The sequence below is a fragment of the Cuculus canorus genome, chromosome 1, assembly GCF_017976375.1.
Source record: "Cuculus canorus isolate bCucCan1 chromosome 1, bCucCan1.pri, whole genome shotgun sequence".
NCBI lineage: Eukaryota > Metazoa > Chordata > Aves > Cuculiformes > Cuculidae > Cuculus > Cuculus canorus.
The window spans coordinates 80,033,053-80,054,782 of NC_071401.1; the positions used below are offsets into that span (position 1 = coordinate 80,033,053).

Consider the following 21,730-nt stretch of genomic DNA (forward strand, 5'->3'; position numbering starts at 1 on the left):
CCTAAGAGTTACCCCTGATGTGCTGTCCCTCCCTTGCTCCTGGCCTTGCACATTGCCTTTCTTGTAGGAGAAAGGCAAGTGGCAGCGTGAGCATTGTGTGGCAGTTTTCATGGGCCACTGGTAGGGCAAGCATTAACTGGTTCAGAAACAACCCGTGCCCTGACTGGCTACCTGACGGCTGTGTCAGCACAGGGAAGGGACTGAGCTGCATCAGCAATGCTGGTCTGACCTGTGAACATCAGAAGCTGGGAAATGCATTTCTCTGACACCAGTGCCCTTCTTTCCAACTAAATGGACACCAAAGCTAACGGGCTTTGAAAAGTATTGGGGAGATTGTTCGGTGCAGTGTGACACATCAGCCTCATCTTTATAGGAGACTGGATTATCTACAGGTGTGGAAAGGACTTCAGACCATCCCTAGACAACCACTTCTGTCCACGGCAAAATTCCATTTCTGTGTTATTCTTCAGCAATTTGTTAATCCCTGCTGATAAGACTGACTTTTATAGGCAATGTACTCTGCTGATGCCTTATCTTTAGGTTTAGAAAGGTTGTTTTTAAGCCTCATGTTGTTTATTGCCTGTCTGCAGAGGATATGAAGAACACATTACTCCTCTCCCTTTTTATACTAACTGTTATCGTGCCTACTTTTAGTTTAACGTAGCAGGCAAACTGTCAAATTTACATGTTTGAATGCTTCTGCAGTGAGTTTTGGGAAAATGAAAGTAGGGAAAATTTTTCTTCCAAGAAACTTGAAGTATTTGCTGCTAAGATAGATAAGGGTACAAATGGTCGTATCAGATGTAAGAATAAAACCATATAGGCATGATTCTTCAGAGAGGAGGGAATTTCACTGCAGTTTTCCTTTGGGCTGTGAGCAAGGATCCCCTTGTGCATGAGGAATGTGGGTACATTTACAAAGACACCTGAGGAACTGCAGTGCCAGTGAAGGTCCTCCCTAAGGACAGGGCTGTGCCACCTGGTTACTGGTCTGCTCTGTGGCTGAATGGCACCACTGACTGCAACCCTCAAGGCAGCCAAAATGTACCTACTGACTGCAGGCTCTTTACCCTCTGTCAGTGAATTGTTTCTGGAGTCGTTGTCCGCCCTGAGAGCATCCACTTGTCCCAGCAAACTAATCCATAAAGAATTAATGAAGGTTTTTTGTCTACATAAAAATGTCTTAGTTTCCACCAAGGCAAGCTTGGAATTCCAGTTCCTACAGATGCATTGAAATAGTGGATTTGTATTGCATGCTCTGTTTGTCAGTGGTGGCTTTTTTTTCCCTTCCTTTAAATGCTAGTTTTAAAAACATGGTCCCTGCTGCTGGTGGCTTCCTCTTACTAGATGTGCTCTTTGCCTCCAAACCAACCTTGACTATGGACCAGAAAAGAAATCCTGGTATCAGAGGCCAGTTTTCAGAGGACCTTCACGGAAAGTATTCTGTAACACCATTCTATAAAGACTAACCACAAAATCCTCAAACCCTAGCCCTTCTCTAAGAGAACGAATTCACTGTAAACATCTTGTTAGGTGGGAAATGTTTGTTATTCATTCCTTGAAGAGCGAGCCATATGTGCAAAGCTTATGGGGGCAAATTAAGTTGGATGGTTGCCGTCTTACATGTCTGTCAAAGCTTATAGAAGACCAGCAATTACCATGAAAATGTTTTTATTACAGAATGCAGAAAAAGAAGACTTAGAAACAAATGTTACACTCTTACATTGTTTTGTTACCTTCCATTCTGCTCCTCTGGGACTTTTATGCTTCAAGTTTCATTTCACACCAACTTCTCTAGTGTGTTGGGTTTTTTTTTTTTATACGCTGCACTCATGTGTGGGCCATGTTGTTGGTTTGGACCTAAATGAACTGTTAGATCTTGCTCAGGAATCCAAGTGGAATCCTTTCCAAATCTTTTGTAGAAAATCAATTCCCCGTGAGGAGTGTCAAGATTTTTAAGGTTAATACTCCGTGGAAGTGCCTCCAGCATTTTTAGCAACCTGGGAAAAAAAAATTAGTATTTTTATGCAATACAAATTAAATTTGTACTCTTCACGTGCAGTACGAATAATTATGTACCTCGTTAAAATTTCCTTTTTAAGGGGACAAAAGGTTTTGTATTCTTTTGGTTTGATTTAATTCCTTTTGACAGTGAAGTATGAAGTCTGAGATTTTCAGTGTTGTGAGAATTATTATTATGAAAGCAATTCTGAGGGATTTAAAAACAATTAGAGCCTAGGGTATAGTGCCAAATATTGTGACATTAAAAAAAAGGTACATAATACAAATGCATTCTGTAACAAACTGTAGTTTAATTGGATCATGACTTGTTCATTGTGGGGTGGGAAAAAATGGATTTCCATGTTTCTGAACCTCGAAGAATGATATGCACAGATAAACCAATAGATCTCTAAAAGGGAATGAAATCAGAGTTATTTTTCTGAGGAAAAAAAAATTAATTAATTTGTTGTTCCCAAACTGTTCCTATCATTTCTGTTACATTTTACATGCTTTTACCGTTTAATAGATGCTTTGCAGTTGTCACAATTTTTCCATGATTGTTTGCATAGGAAGATACAGATAAACAGTAGATTTATGTATTTCTCTGTATTTATTACAGAGAAAAAAGTAGCACAGTTTGTCATCATTTGGCAGAATTAAAATCATCCTGATTTGATGCATACCTCAAGAACATCACTCGAATCTATGTGCATACAAGTCTTAAAAGCTGTGTTTTATCTCTCAGTAGTAACTCTTCTTGTGCTAGTAAGGTATGTACAGTGCAGAAATTCAGAATCGTGACATGAGCCCCAGCTGTGGTTTTGAAATTGTACTGAGTTTATTCTTTCTTATACCTGCCACACATGTTGAAAAAAAGACTTCTTTTCACCAGTATTTTAACAGTTTATACTGGAAGCTTTTTGGGGAATTAGCTTTTTTTTTTTTTTTTTACTGTATAATGTTGTAATTCAGAACTAACATAGTAGCATAAATTATTTAAAAATGTAACCTTGTATTAGTGTTTTCTATAAAATCTGAGAATCTTTCAGATAGAAGTTGTTACAACATATGTATACAGTGGTTTGTTTTCAGAAGCGAACGAGGTTGTGGCATAGTGTTCAGATTTTTTTCTGCTCAGAACAATTGTTTGTAGAGGCTGAAAATGCTTTGTACCTGCATTATAGAATAATTTTCTGAGAAAGTTGGGTGTGACTAAGAACCTGGGAGAGGCAGAAAAACAAAACTCCTATTCAAACTTGTCAGCAGGGAGCTTGGGACTGGGGTGAGGAGCAGCTCACTGATGGAGGTGGTACTTTGGTGACATGGTGGATGCGTCATACAGGAGCTCAGATGTAAGACTGGTGTTTCTCCTCTGCCCCTATATAAGCCCCAGCAACTTGTAAGGCAAAAAATAAAAAGCAGTGTGTTATCTCAGCTTTTCTTCTCTTTCTTCTCCTCAGCCTACCAAGCCAGTGATGAAACGCAATCTAAATTTGTGTTAAGTATTCACACATGTGGAAAAAAATTTCGTGCTTGTTGACTGAAGACCTAGTTTCAACAGTAGAATAAAACTAAGCCACAGTTTTCGAGTGAAGGAATGTAGCAGTAGTTGTTTTGGTCTTTTTTTTCCTCTTTTACTGAAATATTTAAACTTGCTGTCTGTAAGCTGTAATAATAAGAACATTTGAAAGTTAACTTTCTACTGCAAAATAAAATTGGGGACATCCCAAGTTATTGATGCTTTCTGTGGCAACACTCTTGCCTGGCAGCAGTGGGTAGGTAGAGCAATATTTGTTAGGCAGGACCAGAGGGAAGGAGAATATCATGAGTAGGATTTCCCTTGTTATCTCTCTTCTCATGCTTAACAAAGTGGTTGTTGTAAGTCTACTAAGCCAACAGATTCCTGTGCAAAAGCACTGAGGGAATTAAAAGCTTAAGCTGTTCCTGCACTCTTAGGAGTTTAAATGCTTTAGGCAAGGAAAATGGGGGAAAGAGTATGTATTTGTTATGTACTGATGTTTTAGGTTGTTCTCAGTTAGGTTCCAAACTAACAAAGTGGTTGAACTTGCGGGTTTTAAGCCCATGAGCTTTCCTAGTGAATTCACATGGGGCTGTTTAATGTGAATCTCGGAGAGAAATCTTTTGAATTATACGGCTCTTATAAAGGAAAATTAATTTCTCGCTCAGTCATACAAAGGATATGTGCTTACTAAAATACAAAATTATTAAAAGTCTTCTGTGGTTTTCCTCTTTAAAGCTGCTGCACTTTGACCCCCTTTTGTGAATGTGCTGTAGGGTTTAATTGCATGAGGAACTATTTGTTCTGCAGGATTGCTCTTTCATTTAGTGCAAAAATTGTGCAAAGTATAAGGCAGAGGGTTAGAAGAAGAAAAAGACTGCTGCTTTTAAGACATGGATTGGTACACGGCATAAGTTAGGGTTTTGGTATTCAGCTTCCATTTACTTTAAGCAGTAATTCACCTAAAGACTTCTGCCTAAATATAAAACTTAGAAGTGTTGAAGAACAAGAAAAAAAATAAAGCAATTGAAAGAAAAAATGATAGTTACTAAGTAGTTTGTTCACTGTCCTGGTGCATAGGCTTGATTTTTCAATACTGAAGCAAAGTAATACTTAAAGAGATATTTAGGAAAGCTGCATGTGACAAGCTTTTACAAATCCTTTTTATTCTAACACGTAGTAATGTGTAGAGGTATCTTTTTGTTTTTTTTCTAGATTATCTCCAGAAAGTCCTGTGAAAGAGTCATAAAAGCCTTGCAGCTGATATTTTTAAATACCTCGCCTGCTGTGATGTTTTGTCCTAATAATGGAGGTATATTAAAATAAGCATGTTGTTAATTGCTGTCTTATGACCAATGACAAGCTCTGAATAATTTAGCATTTCAAATATGTAGTAAGCTCCTCCTGTACACGCTGTGGTGCTGAGAGCTGGAAGACAGCATTTTGGCAGCAGCTGTGGGTGGAAGTGGTACACGACCACTATTTCCCAGTGCATCCCACTCTTTCCCAGTGCATGTGTGCTGAGCTCCTTTTCCTTTAACAAGGGATCAATGCAAAATAATTGCTTAGTATAGCCATTTTAGAGCAGATTGTAAATACTGAGTATGCAGCACAACAAGCTTTGTGTAAAGAAGCACCGAGCTGTATTCCAAAGGCAAACACAGATTTGTGGGCCCGTTTTAGGATGTTATCCAAACGTGGGTAGTGCTTGGTTTGTAAATTATCCGGGTTTTTTTGCCAGAGCATTTCTTGCAGGCTTAAAGATAAACCCTAGCTTGTGTACCTTGTGTGAAATGAGACCTAGATCACAAATGACTATGCTTATATCACTGTGAAATGTGCCTTTGGAAATGAAGGTGAGGGATAGAAGCTTTCATTTCCTTGATGCAGAAATGGCAAAACCTTGGTCCTGAATGTGTAAGAGGAGGAAGCACCAACAGAGGAATTATTTTTAAACAGTTGTAGTATTTTTTGTAGAAAACAGTGCAAATCTTTTTTCAAATCTACCATTGGTAGAAGAAAAGTGCTAAGATTTTATTGGACATTTCCTTCTTGTGTTGCAGATAGTAGTATGTGTCTCCTGCAGTGATCATTATTGCCTTTAGAGATCTGAAAATCAACGTGCAGTATGAGCTGTGAATCAATCTCCATTTTATCTGTCTCTTCAAAGTCAAACAAATCAGCGGTCTTTTCTCTGCTCAATATGTTCAGTTCTTCCCAATTTGCTATTTTTGAGCTGTAAATGTTTGTTGAAAATTGTGCCAAGGACTTAGAAATTAAATGGGGATTTGCATACCTATTGCCGATCTCAGCCATTGGGTTGCTCCCCTCAGCTATGCAAGCCTGTGCAGTTCACTGGTGTAGTGCCACAGATATTCTGTGTGGAGAAAAGTCTGTTGTTATAAGAATGCTCTCGGTATTTGATTGAAGTCTTAGAAGTCCAGAGCACTTCTTGACAGTCTTTTGCAAGCGCAAATTTTGCTCTCGTTACCTTTATCTGAAGGCAGGAGAGGCTGAGCAGAAATCACTGCAGCAGTGATGTGTGATGGATCACGCAGTATCCGTGATAGATGAGAAACAGGCTGTGCCGTTAGTTGCTTTTTGTCTTTCCAGAGTGAAACAGCCTCAGCTGTTTTGCGGGAATTGCCACAGATCTGGTGGTTAGAAAAACCTTTTACAGAATTTTTACCTCTCTGTCAGTGAATTATGCCCATTTCAGTTGAGTGCAATACTCCTAATAACATGGCAATTAATTTTAAATTGCACGAGTCTTCACTCTTTTACCAAGAGCTGGAAAATGAGCTTCATCTATTGCTCCCTCTGGAACTTTGGAAAAGACATAATTTAAAGCACTCTGTATGACTTCTGGTCTCTTTCTCTTTTGTACAGAATTTCATTTTATAAGTGGGTTTGGATTTTAAAAAAAAAGTGAAAGTAGTTTTGCTAAATAGTTTACTGAATCTTTAAACCCGTGTTGCTAGAAGTTAGTGCTGCATAATAATCTCTTTGTGTAGTGCTATGGAAGATATTGCAAGAGAGCTGTGATTCTCAAGTGACATATTGTTATTTTTGCATATCATGATATTTGAGTTTTACAGTTATTTTGGGCAATTAAAGATTAGGGAGGAAAGGCTAATGGAAACAAACATTAAAGGTGTTGTTGAACTGAATATTTAAGCACTCGTTTGTATTGCTCTGGCCAGAATTAAAAAATGTGGTGATAAAAAGTGAATTATATAGTTTATATGTTACACATCAGTGTATAAGTAAGGCTTTATTCTTATTTTTCTTTACTGGAACCAAGGACTAATAACAAATAGATCCGGAGGGATTAACTTGAGTTTTGTCTTGCAGAAAAATCTTTCTGTGAAGGGGACCTTATATAGGAGAGGCCATTGTGCTTGGATCTGCAGTGAAATCCAGAAACCTGCAGCTAATAACTTTGCTGATATAGCTCTGTTATGTATCGGTCACCGGTTGGGTTTGGATCACTATATTTTTGGTGGGATCTGGAGATGTTTCTCAGGTTCATGCCCTGGGAATGCTCTGTGCATGGAAGCACTGGGATGTGCTCCAGGAGCTGGCCTATTGTGGGGTGCCCCTGCCCATGGCAGGGGAGTTGGAACTAGATGATCTTTAGGTCCCTTCTAACCCAAACTATTCTCTGATTTTATCCCCCCTGCCCTTTCCCAAGGCTGCCTCTCTTCCTTTGGAACCAGCTGTGGCAATGCGAAGCAGGTTTTCGGCAGGGTGGCCAGTGGATCCTGTGGGTGGCTGGAGCTGCTGGCAGTCATGCAACTCGCCACAGATTAGCGTAGCTGCATCAAATTCAAATTTCATCTCAGGTTAGGGTGACCACCTCTGCTTATTTTTAAAGACTCCTTTTATTTCTTTCAATAAAGAAAGGTTACAGGTTACCTTTCCTGCATTTTAAAGGATTTGTCCTGAAAGTAATGGCAAAGCTGAATCAATTAATCATATATTTTTTAGAGCAAAACTGAGCAATGCTTGCTTTTACCCTTTGTCTAACTCTTTGTCTCCCAGTGAGGGGCTTTCTAGACCACTCTGAAAACCCTCACTTGGAAACATGAACCCCCAGGCGGGGAAAGTCTGTGGCCGGGCTGGCCGTTTCGGGTACTGCCCTGCCAGTTGTCCCCTGAGCTGCTGAGGGCGTTAAGGAAGGGCTCCAGCACTGGCTGAGTGGGTATCTCTTGAGCTTCAGGCATGGATTTTTTTGAGAGTTCATAAGGGAAGGAACCTGAAGGAAGGCTCAATGTGCTTGGCAGTCAGTGCTGCTGTTTATGACCAAAAGAAGTTGGCCAAAATGAGGTAAAGTATTGATGATGGCTGAGAGGAGAGTTTTGATTACTGCCTTTCCCAAGGGCCAGAGTGACTGTGTCTGAGCCATCTCTGCCTATGGCTTTTTAGTTTCCCGGACTATCTCATTAGTTGGGGTAAATTCCCATAGACTATACCTCAAGCAGCACAAATTCATGTTTATGCAGAATTCAGATTCTGAATTTCCTTACGAGCCTTGAACCATAATGATTTGAGCTGTCACTGAAATGTAAAAAAGTAAACATTAGGTGTTTTCCCATTTATCTATCAAGTCAACTTTAAGTATCCCCTATGTTTGATTTCTTGTCATCTGCAACTGTGATTTGATCCCATAGCTGTACTGTGAGTTAAATCATGGCCCTTGGGGCTCAGCATCCAACTGTCTTGTCCCTGTGCAGAGGGGAAGCAAGTGAGGTGCTATATTCCATTAACGATCTGAGAGGAAGAATTTACATCTAATTTGGCTGAGATGTGTGCCTGGGTGCATCAGGACTGTGATGGTGGCTGGAGGCTTTGTGTCCCATCAACAAGAAAAAGTGCATTCACTGAGAAGAAAAGTCTGTTTGCCTTCCAAAATAAGTAAAGAAAAGTTTTTGCCTGTATATGTAGAGATAACAGTGATCGTCATGAGATTTGCTCCCAGTTGCTCTAGTTATGCTTTCAGCTGTGAAAACGCCTACAAGTGGAACAGATCGCAGACTTATTCTGGCATAGTGTCTGAGAGTGGAACTCCTCGCGTATTTCCTTGTTGTAGTTGCAAAGAAATGCAGAAATAATAAGGCAGCTGTTGTAAGAGGGAGCAGAGGTGTACTGTCTATAGGCAGTCCTGTAGACCTCTGAATAGTGACAGTGAGTTCAAATAGCTGTGTTTTCTGGGATTCATGCCTTGCAATGTGCTGTATTTGGACAGAATCAAGTCTTTAAACATTGCCATCAAATGAGAGAAAGAAAGATTTAACTGAAAAGGTCTATATTTTGAGTAGTCTTGGCTTGAGTGGAAATATCAAAGACTTCTGACACCGGTTTATTTTTATACATTTAGAAAGGAGGTAGTGGAATGACCGTGCTGCCTGTTTTCCTCATTGTTGTTTGACTTTAGGATCTATCTGGCAAAATATTTCCCTTGGTCGTTTTTTTTTTCAGGTGCTAAAAAAAGTCCCGAAATCTGAGATGATGTTTTGATTGCCTATTCATAGAATGCTGTGGTGTGTCCACAGGAGACCTTATCTCCTTACTGCTAAGCTCAAAGCTTGTCACCTTGTTTCAGCCATTGCAAGTTACTTTTTTGCGCTTTAGGAGAGATTGACAAACTTCTTTATGGGTGAAGGCCAAAGGTTTTCACAGACTACATTAGTTACACTTCTTTTGATGATATTTTAAGAGGAGAACAAAACCACATTGCTGGGCTTAGTGAGTTAGCTTGCTTATTGAAGAGTAGGTCACAACAAAGAACTGGTGTTAGCTTCTTCAGAAAGTAAGGTAAATCCTGTGTAACAGCACTTCATGGTGTACAAAAATGGAGTGGATTTTTCTGTAATGCACATTTCTTTTGTATGAGTAATACTCAAACTGAATTTTGACTTCAGCAAGATTACTTCAACACAAACTAGTGGGGATTTCTTTTTTTCTGAGGAAACAATCAATTTCTCTGAAATTTTACAAAAGGTAGAATAATTCTCTGTATGAATAAGAAACTGCAAGATTCAGTCATGTTATAAAATTTCAGTGTTTACAAATTTTTGGGGTTTTTTTTTTCAACATAGAGTATGTGTTTTAATTTGTATCAGAAATGCAGCAATGGAGAGACCATTTTTCCTATATAACATGGCTTGGACAGATTGCAGAAACCTTTTCTACAAAGGTTTCATTGTTAAGGCTGAGCTTCAAGTTGCACTTAATTTCAGTTTCGTATATACATAGTGTTTTTGAATGTGTTTTAAAAAATAAATATATTGAAATGCATTGGAGCTCATTATAAATGTCATTCTAAATAATGAACACAAGCTTATAAATGAGTGCCATAGTTAAGTCAGTGGAAGTGTACTCTCAATGTGAAAATATGCTAGTGGAAATGCTGCTTGTGTAAAGTATATGTGGAAATAATTAACAGCTTTGTCTAAACGGTCTGAAATGACAAAACCCACGAAGATAGATATATATATATGTATACACACACACACTACTTTTCCCTAAGATCTATATTTGATAAAATCAGTGTTATCCTTTAACTTTCATATGATCATCCTGTATTTTTGTTCCCTCGGGGTGCTCATGCAAATCCTCTGCAAAATGTGGCGTTTCCGCTTGAGCTAAAGAGGAGCTCTCCATTCACTCTCACTAGCAGTAAGGTTTAATGCTATTTTCAGTTCAGTGCCCAGAATACGAAAGTTTAGGGAAGGATGTGTAATTTGGTTGGCTCTATGCCAGTCCTGGCCAAATTCCAGCGTGGATAGTTATATACTGCCTCCATCAAGCTCCTCTTGCAAAGTCAGTTGTTTCTGGGTAAGGAGATTTAGAATATGTCTCTGCTGAGCAGGCAGAAGTTGGAGTTTCTGGGTTCTCTTCTCTTGCATACTGAACCTTCTCTGTTATGTCCCTAGATATATTCTTGGAAGAGAAGAGGTGAGCAGGAAAATAAACAGAAATTATTGGAATGTCTAGTGCCTTTCAAGAAGCATATTTACGATGTATAAAATATATAGTATTAACCATCTGTAGGACGAACTTTATGAAACTTGTGTCTCGTGTGCAAGAGAACGAAATGCTCTTGGCAGAGGCTTCCATCAGAAGAAATTCAGATAAGCCCTGTGGAAGCTTCTTGCAGTCTGCTTATTCGGATGGGGCGACGTGTCAGCTCGGTACTTGTTATACTTAGGCCATTATGCTTACTCCTTGGCTTCTACAGTAAGATTTGAAAAGCAGATAAAATATCTATAACTCAATTCTGTGTATAACTCAATTCCATGGGATTTCAGGTCTTACTAGTGATTTTGGCAGGGTTATGTGTGCAGCATTTCAGAGAATGACATGACTACATGTGTTTCTGTATCCAGATGCTGAGGAACTGATTATTTACATGGAATGTGAAGCAGTTCAGTGAATAAGTTTATAAAAAATATGTATTGCTTATGTATTCTGAGTTCTTAAATCTGGAGTAACCTATTCTTAGGCTTATTGTTGCTGTGTTCCAAGTGTAATAAGCTTTATTAAAATTTCACTCAATCCTATACAGATTTTGTGGCACAAACTGTATTTATTGACCTGGATAGGTTTTTATATGAATTTGATACAAACTAGTGACTATAAAACACGGCTAGAACAATTTTAAACAGATGAGTGCTGTTCTCTGAGCATTCATTTTCCGAATAGTAAGAGGAAAAAAGAAAGGAGATTTGGAAAATAATTTACTTCAGCTCTTTCACCCCTGCAGGCTTTTTACACACTCCTGAAGGCACGTGCTCAGTGAAGATTATGCTAGTTTTTTTCTTTCAAAGGAAAAACAATCAGCAGTTATCATCGAATGTATCTAACAACCTCTGACTTAGTTCTGTGGGCTCTGCTATCATGAAAATATTTACTTGGCGTAGAGACTATCAGATATTTCTCAGGAATGGTGATTCATAAGCCTCCCAAGAAGACTGATATTAGATGGAAGGGTCTACCTTTTCCATACCAAATGTAGATAAAAGATTCATTAATGTTTGTATATTAAAGACAAAAGGTAGAATACAGGAGATGGGATTTCTTTCAGGTATACCTCAACGATTGTAAATATTAGCATGCATCAGCAGCCTTTATTCTCTGGCAGTTTTTGTAGCCAACACTCCTTAAAAATCGAAGTCTTTTGATTAACAATGCTGACTCACTGTCCTGCTGGCTGCACAATTTAGATCAATGTGTTTTGGAACTTGTGGTATGTTGGCCTTAACAATCTTCCTATTTGAAGAGAAGTACTGCATGATTTGCATGCTTGGATTTTTGGAGGCGTCTACGTCTGCCTGTTCTCAGGTACAGGAGAGAGGACTCAACCTACCCCTGAACTGACCAAGTACGATTGCCCTGCTCCTGCCTGGACTGCTTACAAGACATTGTTTACTGAGTGAAAACAGTTGTGTTTGTGTCATGTTTTTTTCTTTTAACCTCTGCTCAGGAATCGACTTTTTCTAGTATACAAATTGGTTCTACTGTTAGATTTCGGCGTAAGACTTAGAGTTGTTTGAAAGTGGTTTTTAGTGTTTGTGTGCGCTCACAAGTGCGTGCTGAATCATAAGCCTTGTAGTTCTTGATGTTGGCATAAAATGTTCCGCTTGAAGCCACTGAGAAGGTGTTTCCCTGTTCCTGAAGTGAAGTGCTTTCCATCTAGATATGCAAAGGTGGGATGGCATGTGGAGCGCTGGCACGTGCAGGTATGAATGGCTCTGGGTCGTGCCAGGAGGAAGGAATATGGGGTAACCCTGGTAGTGCCATTGACAGTGGTTTTTTTGCCTAACAGATGTAGTTACTCTCTACTGCTTTTATTGCTGTGTTAACCGAAGTTGCAAAGCTTTGACGGTTTAGCCTGCCTTGCAACTTAAAATTACTTTTTTCTTTAGTATAAAGTGGTGGTCATGTAGGGCTTAAATGGTGAGACTGTTTTGTAGTTATGTCTATAAATATATACTAGGTATGTGTTGTCTTGCGTGCTATAAACTAGTTCCTTTTGTCATGGATGTTGGAACCCTGCTTGCTCAAAGCAACTAGGTTTTAATTAAGTGTTTCGGGCAGTGTTTAAAAAAGTCTAAAATACATAAAATGTTGTTTTTAAAAGACGAGGCGGCAAAATAAAATAAATAGCTACAGAAATATCACTGAAATGAAGGAGCAGAGCTAAAAAACCTGAACCATAGCAGAGCCTTTTCCTTTGTATATGTTGGTATGTAACTGCTCCAGCACATTCCCCTTCCTATTGCGTTTCCAGGCAGTAATCCTCCTGGATCTAGGATGTGTTGTTTCTTACTTCGCTTTAAATAATAGAGACAGGTATGTAGCTCCAGGCAGTATTACAGGTAACTGAAAAGAGATCAGTCCAGTAAGAAATACCTGTTTAAGAATGTAGCAAAACTTGTAAAAAAAAAAAAAAAAGAAGCTAGAGTAAAGTGAGTCAGATGCATGGCATAATTTTGAGATAAGCTGTTGATAAACTGCTGCTGCAAATATTTTGGTTTTGAAACAGTTATAAGAGGGTGGTTGATCCAGAAGGGAACCTGAGGTGACTCCATGGTTGAGGTCTCAGCTCTGGTGTCACAGCTAATTGTCCTCTGGAGAGCCTTGGGCGAGGTGTGCATTGGCTAACTGCAGAAGCTTGTTGTTCCTTAAAATGCGGGGGCAGATGATGAACTGGAAAATCTTTTTACCTCATAATAGCGTGAGCAAGGACAAGTTAAAAAAATTTTCTTTCTCGAGTTGGACTGAAGTGGAAGGTGCAGCAAGAAAATTTCCTTCAACATAGGAGAGAGCGATGCTAATTTTCTTTTTCTTTCTGAATGAGTTGAACATGCTTTCATCTTACACGTGTTCCTTGTAGAGTCTCACAACCTGCAGAGAGTTTTGAATGCCTTTGGGCTGGGTTTGCCCACAGATGGCAAGTGGTGATCATCTACATGGTGGGTAGCAACTGGAGGGCAGACTATACAAAAACTGCTTGCCAGCTAGATACAAGAGATGCCATAGCAGCATTAATGGCTAAATGAAAAAGCAAAACTTTCAGTTCTACCTTTGCTTTACAGCTGAAAACAGCCCTTGAGGCTGCCGTATGGTCATCTCAGCCTGTCCATAGGATTATGGAATAGTTGTTTCTGATTTTGCCTCCTCTTCTCCTTACAGAAAACTAACTTCAGCTCTAGACTCATGTTCAGTTCCAGAAGTTTAGGTCTTGCTGTCTAAATTAGACCTGCCCAGGGTGTTTGAGAGGTCAGTGCTCTTGGAGGCTGAAGTGGAAACTTGTTTGGAGAGAGCTGAGGAGAGCTGGAACACTGTCAGATGGTGCTGGGAGAAGCTGCTCCATGTGGGATGTCTTCAAGGAACAATTAGGAAAATAACAGTCGCTGTCAGCTGATAGAGCAGAGCAGTGAGTGGGTGATAAATAGGAAAATCTGCTTTGTGTTCCAGCATTTCGCGATGTAAAACTTTTCTATTAGAAGTTTGTATGGAGAATGGTAATTTAAAACAGCCATTCTTCTAAATGGCTCGTATCTACATTTTAATGTTTATGAGTTTGAGATAATCTGTTCTGGTTTTGTGTTGTTGTTTTTTTGGTTGGGTTTTTTTTTCATTAGTATGTATTTTTACAACCATAGAAAAACTTCTGTCCTGTCAGAAGGGTGTGCAGACATCTAGATCTTACTCTTTCTTCCCTTCTCATGGTTGCTTGATAGGGAAGGTGGTGAGATTTGTGAACAAAACCTGTTTTAAGGCTGCATGCTAAAATCCCATTGAACTGAGAGGTGCTGTTCCAGGACTGACTGAGAGCAGACACGAAATTAGGCACTACAGCTTTCAGTCTTTCTCCAAGAAATGTTGTTTTCACATTTGCCTTAATTGGCAAATGACCTGTGAAGCTTTTTCATATAAGCAATTACACCTTGTGGTAAATTTAAACTCAGTTTTTGCCCATTCAGCATCATGTCCTTGCCTTCAAACCATTGAATAGATTGATTTTTGACTAATTCTGTTTATCATCCCGAGATTAGATTTGGCAAGCAACTTTTATAACCTGTCACAGTGAAAAATTATTTCCAACATGTTATTCATTAAACTGTTCTTCAATATTCATCTGTCACTGGGAATACAGTTTTCTGCTGAAGAATTGAGAAGAATTGCAATGAAAATTGCCTGTCAATAGTTCTGCATACCTTGCAGTGTCAGGGTCTACAAGTTGTTTTGATTCACGTTTGTGTCTGTTTAGCAGTGCACAAATAGAAAATATCAGTTCTTTCCTTGTTAGCTTGCTGAAAATTATGCAACGCAAACTGACAGCAGGAAAGGGTAGAAAGAGTTTGTTTTTAAACGTTTGTGGAATGAAAGCAAAACCGATGTTTTTCCTGTATTTCAGGGACATTTTCATATCTCTTAGTTCCAAAGTGCTCTCTGTTTTATTAGAGAAAAGATCTAGTTTCAGATTGAAAAGATATCATATCACACCCATCTACAAAGCCTTTAATTCAGATAGATCTTGGAGGCTCTTAATAGTATATTGCACAAACTACCTACCTTTATTTCAGTATTGCATATCACTAAATGTAATCTTCCCATGAAGAGTCTGTGTGCAATGACCCTGCAAAAGGTAAACCCAGGAAACAAAAAAATAAAGCAGCATTTACTTTAAGATGCTGTGGAAATTTGAGCAGAAATCTTGTTCTGAGAAATTAATTTTGAATAAAGGCTAATCTGCCACCTACCTTTGTGGTTTCTGGAGAGAGGTGCTGCTTCTTTTGCAGCTCTAAGCAGGGTCCCCATGTAGGTAGTATGAAATGCTGTGTGGAAGGAACCCAAGACCCTCTTCTTTAACTGTACAAGGAACCTAATAAGAGTAAATGTCTCTACCTGCCATTATTCTAAATGAATACCTACAGCTAATTGTGTAATAAATTTGGCTACTCTGTCAGCATGAGTCTTTTGCACTGGGCCATTAACAAAGAGATTGGGATTTAGTTGCACAAATAACACAGAGGAGCTTATGCCTACAAAACATATTTCTGTTGTTACCACCAAAGAGCAAAAGTACGGAGAGACAGTTTCAGATTGGTTGACCATAAGTGTGCTCGAGAAACAACACTGTATTTTTGAGAGACAGTGTTTCCTTGATAAAAATTGTGAGTCTGCTAAATCAGAATGAAATGTTCATGTTTCCGTATTGGGAGCAAGCGGAGCATTTAGAGCATTCAATGACATTAGCATTTCAAAGTATAGAAAAAGATATGGAAAACTAACTCTCAATATCTTTTCAGGAGAATGATAGCATCACAAATCCCTGTGGGAAGTTCAGAGTTTCCTCTTTCCAGTAGCCAGTGAGAAGAAACGCAGGTTACAGTAATGCTGCTGCTTCATGCCCACTAGTGTAGAGTGCTGTGGCAGGAAGGGAGCCCAAGAGGAGAGAAAAAAACCTCTCGCATACACCCATTGAACACCCAGGGATTTTGCATGATGATTGGAGGGCTGGAGTGCCTTCCCTACGAGGACAGGCTTAGAGAGTTGGGCTTGTTCAGCCTGGAGAAGAGAAGGCTTAGAGGAGATCTCATAGCGACCTTCCAGTGCCTGAAGGGGCTACAGGAACGCTGCGGAGGGACTGTTCATAAAGGCTTGTGGGGGTAGGATGAGCATGAATGAGTATAAACCGGAGAGGAGCAGATTTAGGCTGGGCATTAGGAAGAATTTCTTCACTGTGAGAGTGGTGAGACCCTGACACAGGTTGCCCAGGGAAGCTGTGGCTGCCCCATCCCTGCAGGTGGTTCAAGGACAGATTGGATGGGGCTTTGGGTAGTCTGGTGGGATGTCCCTGCCCATGGCAGGGGGGTTGGAACCGGATGGTCTTTAAGGTCCCTTCCAACCCTAACTATTCTATGACTCTATGATTTTTTGTGCCACAGTAGGTGCCATCCCAGGCACATCCCAGGTCAAACAGGAGGTGAGCACCCACACCCTGCCATGGTGCAGATGGGTGCCCAGCTTTTGCAAACTGCCTTATTCAGTGCTGGCCTTTGTTTAACAAACCTCTCCCATAGCAAGCCAGAGTTGCATACCCAGATGGAATTTCAACTTGGTGTTGCCCCTTCTCCTCCTGCTCCGCCCCAGGTTGTTGAATTTGTGCATCTGGAACGTGCAGCAAGCGTCCAACTAGTGGCTTCCAAGCAGTGGCTTCCCACGTACCTGCCACAGCAGGATTGTCCCCAGAGCTGTTGGGTTCTGGCATGCTGGGGCAGTTGTGGCTGTCTGTGAGGAGCTGATGGAGCTGCAGCCAGCTTGCGTGTTCCATGGCCTGTGTCAAACCCAATGGACTGTGCCCTGTGCCACTGGGTCGGAGAGAGTTGAAGCTGTGGGGGGGGACAGTGCAGGAATGGGAGGTGTGGGCAGCAAGATTGAATAGGGACCATCCAGGGAGGAAAGGAAGGAGCCTGCTCTGGAGTTCAGATATGGTACCGATGCTCTGCCCAGCCCTCCCAAAATAGTGCTGATACTGTGCTCGGCATCATGCCCACCCTGCAGGCAGGCTGGCAGGCACTGTCTCTGCAGCACAGCAGGCAGCCACCTGTGGTGTCAGCTCCTGCCTGCAGCTGTCCTCATACAGAGAATCGATCTCACTTTCATCAAGGAGTAAGAGAAAAGCTGCTCGATCCATCTTGTGATCAAGGAATTAAGCCATACGTCTCCGAAACTCATAGGAGGAGAAGGAAACCAGAGCTCATTCAGTCAAAGAGAAGACGCATGCAGAGAAGAACAAATTCCCTTGAAGATAATTTTCTTTGTTTAATAAGAATTACCATTCCAAACCATTTTTTGTTTCAGTAATTGTTTCACGTGACATTTTGCTACTCTGTATGTGTATGTGTAAGTATAAAAATATAAAAATAAGTTAGGAAAACCATACTGTTCATTTGGGGTATTTGTTTATATACATAACATGGGAGCAGTTTCTGTCATACTGTTATAGCTTGGGAGTGATCCATGGGTGGGGTTTTCCAGAGAGCAGCACTTACACGTGAAGAACTGATACAGCTCTACTGTTGTCCTGCACGCAGGTGATGCACCTCACCAGCCACAAGACGTTGCTAATCTAGGAAAACAGTTTTGTGCATCCCTTTAGGTCTAGGGGGAATGGGATTTCGTTCTAACCTTAATGCGTGGCTGAAGTTTGTTTGTGAACATCTGGGAGCTCCAGGCATGGGAGAATTGGCGCCTGTGCTTAAAACCTGCTGATAGCTGTTGTTTGTTTAGCTGTTGTCTGAGTGTGTGAATGTAGAGCTGTTTGCACTGTAGAAATGGCTTAGGGAAACAAACTGAAGTATGTAAAGAAATCAAGCCTCGGTGCTGAGACTGTGTTTATTTTTCACAAGGAAAAGTGTTCTACTCGGGTGTTGCAATGAGGTATTTCTTGTATGTATTTATGTTCCAGTTACAGTAATTTAACTGGTATTGTAAGGGCTAATATTCAAATGCAATTTTCTGTGAATACCATAGCTTCTGTGGTGGAAAGGTTTTACTTCAGTTATCGTTTCAACTCCTATTTAAATCCTACATAGAATAAAACCCTGTAAGTTGTTTTAGGATAGCAGTGTTACCCAACAATGCTTCTGGAAAGCTTAACCGCTAGCTGCCTGTTTTGATACACTAAGGGGAATGTGATCAGAGAGTAGTGTCTTGAGTTGAAACAAATATGCTTAATGGAAAAGTTAAAACACAACAAGCGTTTTGCGGTTTTAAACAGGTTTTTTTTCTATGTAAAAGTGTTTATATTCCCTGGAAGAGTGAAATGCATTTAACAAACAATGTGTCTCTTTTCTCTTAGATTACAGAAGTTTGTGGAGCCAAGTGTGTGGGTTATTTTGGTCCTGCTCGATTTTATATTGCTTTGAAGTTAATTGCGGCAGCACAGTCAGGGTTCCCAGTAAAGATTGAGAGCATTAAGAATGGTAAGTAGCGAATTTTGCTTGCAGCACTATGCACTTGTTTTTCACTTGCTTTAGTGCTTGTCAGCTCTCTGTGGTGGTAAACTTTTCTTTTAACGTGTCTATGAAACAATTGTGTGTGGAGAGCAGAGAAAGAGTAGGAGATAATGCTTACATTCTCTAAGTGACTAGTAGAAAATTGCAGTGAATTACACGTATGGCGAAGCTGAGATGACATCCACCCTCTGGAAAAGGCATTATCAAAGGAATGGCATGAACGACAACTGATCAGTCGTGGGGAGGCATTTCTCTTTCACCATCACCCTCTAATCTTGACAGCTGTCTGGAGTGGGAGCTGGTTTGGGTGGAGGAGTTTTAGGGGGACATGGGCAGGTCCACTGTGGAGGGCAACTTGTAATAATCATCTATACTGGCAAATAATCTTGGTGAAATAAATGGGTAATGGTGACAAAATGGTAATGCTTCTTAACAGTAGGTATGAAAACGTCTATTAGGTGTAATTTAAAACAGCTTTAGTCTTGCCAATGAATTGACAGTACTAGTAAATGTACCACTTTTAAGGGAGAAAAATGCTTCTTAAGAGCCCTATAAAACTCAAGTGATGAAGAGAGAAAGCAGGTCCCTTTTTCCTGCAAAACCTCGATAGTGACTAAATGGAAGGAGCTTGACATTCTTGCCTTGGTGATGTGTGTTCTGCCTTGCCGGGCTCAGGCGTCAAAATGTGTGGCTTTTCACTTGGGCTTAAGCCTGAAGAAGTTTAAACCTTTGGCTCCTATATCCGAGACAGGCATATGAACCGTGCTGTGAAGCCATGCTTTGAGCAAGGGTACTTGCCACCATGCTGCTTAAGGCAGTGGTGCAGCCAGCCACGAGATCAGAGAGGAAGTAGGAAAGGGAAGACCTAGCCGTACCATCGCATCAGGTCACTGGTCCCAGTGCAGTTTCTGCTCTGCTGTCCCTGCTAAGCGCAACAAAATGTAGAATTCACCTATATAACAAGGCACAGAGGAGGGGTTCCCAGGTCTGCTCCATCCTTGGTGTGAGTGTAAGCCAGGCTGGCAAGCACGTGCAAACCTGTGTGAGCTGAGCTCCTGGGTTGCAGAGCTTCCAACCAAGTGGAGGGGATCAAATATAATTGGTGTGGTTCAATTCAGTTTCATGCTGGTAGAGGAGCGTAAACCAGAGGTTAAGTGAGACAGCAGGTATTTGTCTGTCAGTTTTCATTACAGACAGCTTGTGTACCGTTTCTTGAATTACTGTCCTTTTTTAGGATGGTTAATTTGGAATTAACCCCAAACCAAAACCCAACAAAACCCAATAAACTAAATTAGAAACCTGAACTAAATGAGATTTACTGTGTATGTTTTACAAGTCCAGCATCTGCAAAGAATCCACAAATTTGGGTGAAGAAGGATGCTTGTAGTGCATGCATTGATATCCTATTTACTTACTGTTACTGAAGCGCTTCTAGTGCTAATTACATTTTCTCTTGAAATGTATGAGTGCCTTCAGAGTGGGGTGAGTAAAATGCACCAAACTCCAATTGATTTCTTTTTCTTCCTGGTAGCAGCTGTAGGTGCAGATGATTGTAGAAGCGATGTATGCTTTGCTCGGTTTGGAGCGCGCAGTTAATTTTAACTGCATTGATCTTTCAGAGTGACAAAAATAAATGGTGTTTCTTCAAAATAATTGTGAATTGTCTTAAAGAGTGACTAAGTGTCACTGTTCTCTGCAGAGCAGATGCAACGTGGGACCTTTTGACATGGTTGTCTCACCAGGCCTTGACGTGATCTCTGAACCCTACCATTTTTAATTTGTTCTTTTTATGATGGCAGTGTTGAGGATACTGTGATCCTGACTGATTAATTCATCAGTCCTACAGTTTCTGTGGGAAACTATTCTTTTCATTACAGACAACATTCTGAAGGCAGGAAATGAGTTTGCCCCTTGCTTTAATAATGTGCACAAGGCTTATTCCTTTCTCTTTGCATGGAGAGATTATACATTAAGCTAGTGAATCTAGCTTTCTGTAACGTTCATGTTTTTATTAAGACATAAAATAATCACAGGAGTTCCCACACTTAAAAATGACAAATAGTGCTCTTTTATAGATAAAGTTTTCATTGGTTTTACAAGACAAGACTACTTAAAGTTCTTTTAATGTTCTGTAGTCTCAATTGAATTTTTCTCTCTTTTAATGAAGTATTGCCTTTGCTGCAGTTTATGGCTCTGAAAAATGACAGTGAAGTACATTACGGGACTCCAGCAGAACTCCATGGAGTTAAATTTCAGGTTCCACATGCAACTTTGGAAAAAAATTCCTACAAAAGAACAGATGAAGGGGACAAACAGGTAATAGGCTTGTCTCCTTCAGGCTAATATGGTGTTATGCATCCTTCTTTTGGATGCAGTCCTGTAAATGATTATAGTCACATGGGTTTACTCAGTCTTGCAGTACTAGACAGGAGAGGAACTCCTGATGTGCAAGTAATCCTCATCAGGGCTGTGCTCTGGTTTTGCGGCATCCCAGTTGTGTCTGTGAAGGGAATTTCTCAATGTAAGCTTGTGTAAAGCTGTCAGCCCTGTAATAGTCTATATAAATTCTTCCAGTATTCTCCTCCTGCTTAGTCCAGCACTGTTTCTTGGAGAAGACTAGGGGAGGAGCAGAAAATAAAAATCTGTCTGTGAAACAGAACAGGAATGTGAATGATTTCTCATGGCCAGTATGATCCTTTGTCGCTACAGAAATATTTGATTGGAGAAGAGGGATTCAATCACGAGCCATAGTTTCTGGGTGGGATAAAACCATCAGGTTTTCTTCCATTCTAATGTTCCCCAGGAGTAGTCCAGAAAAATCTGCTTTTCTTTTGTCCTCGATAGAACATCATCTGATGACTGTTGTTCTGAGTTGCCAATTTAATGAAGCTGTCTAAGGGAGATCTGTGTTACTTGTGTTTATGGGAGTTGAGAGCACTTGTTCAGATATAAGGAGAGAAACCTTGGTTTGCACAGTTTTCCCCAGGTCTGACACCTTCTCTTCTGGTACCGTATCGGGTCATGTTGTAAATGCCTGGTGGCATGTGCTTTATCTTCCCATGAGGTGCATATACATTCATCACACAGGGTGATGGTTTGACTAACGGTGTTCCCAGCCTGAGGTCAGCCAACAGGAATGAGCTGATGACAAGGTTCATGGGTGGAATAACAGGAT

At 40.3% G+C, this 21,730-nt stretch overlaps 1 protein-coding gene across 1 annotated transcript in view; it reads left to right on the plus strand.

Moving 5' to 3' along the window:
- Positions 1-21,730, plus strand: part of REPS2 (RALBP1 associated Eps domain containing 2) — a 97,925-nt gene that overhangs the window by 17,394 nt on the left and 58,801 nt on the right. The window contains exons 3-4 of the mRNA XM_054060093.1: positions 18,399-18,522; positions 20,723-20,871. Coding sequence (XP_053916068.1) covers positions 18,399-18,522; positions 20,723-20,871 — 273 coding nt within the window. The remainder of the gene's footprint in view (positions 1-18,398; positions 18,523-20,722; positions 20,872-21,730) is intronic.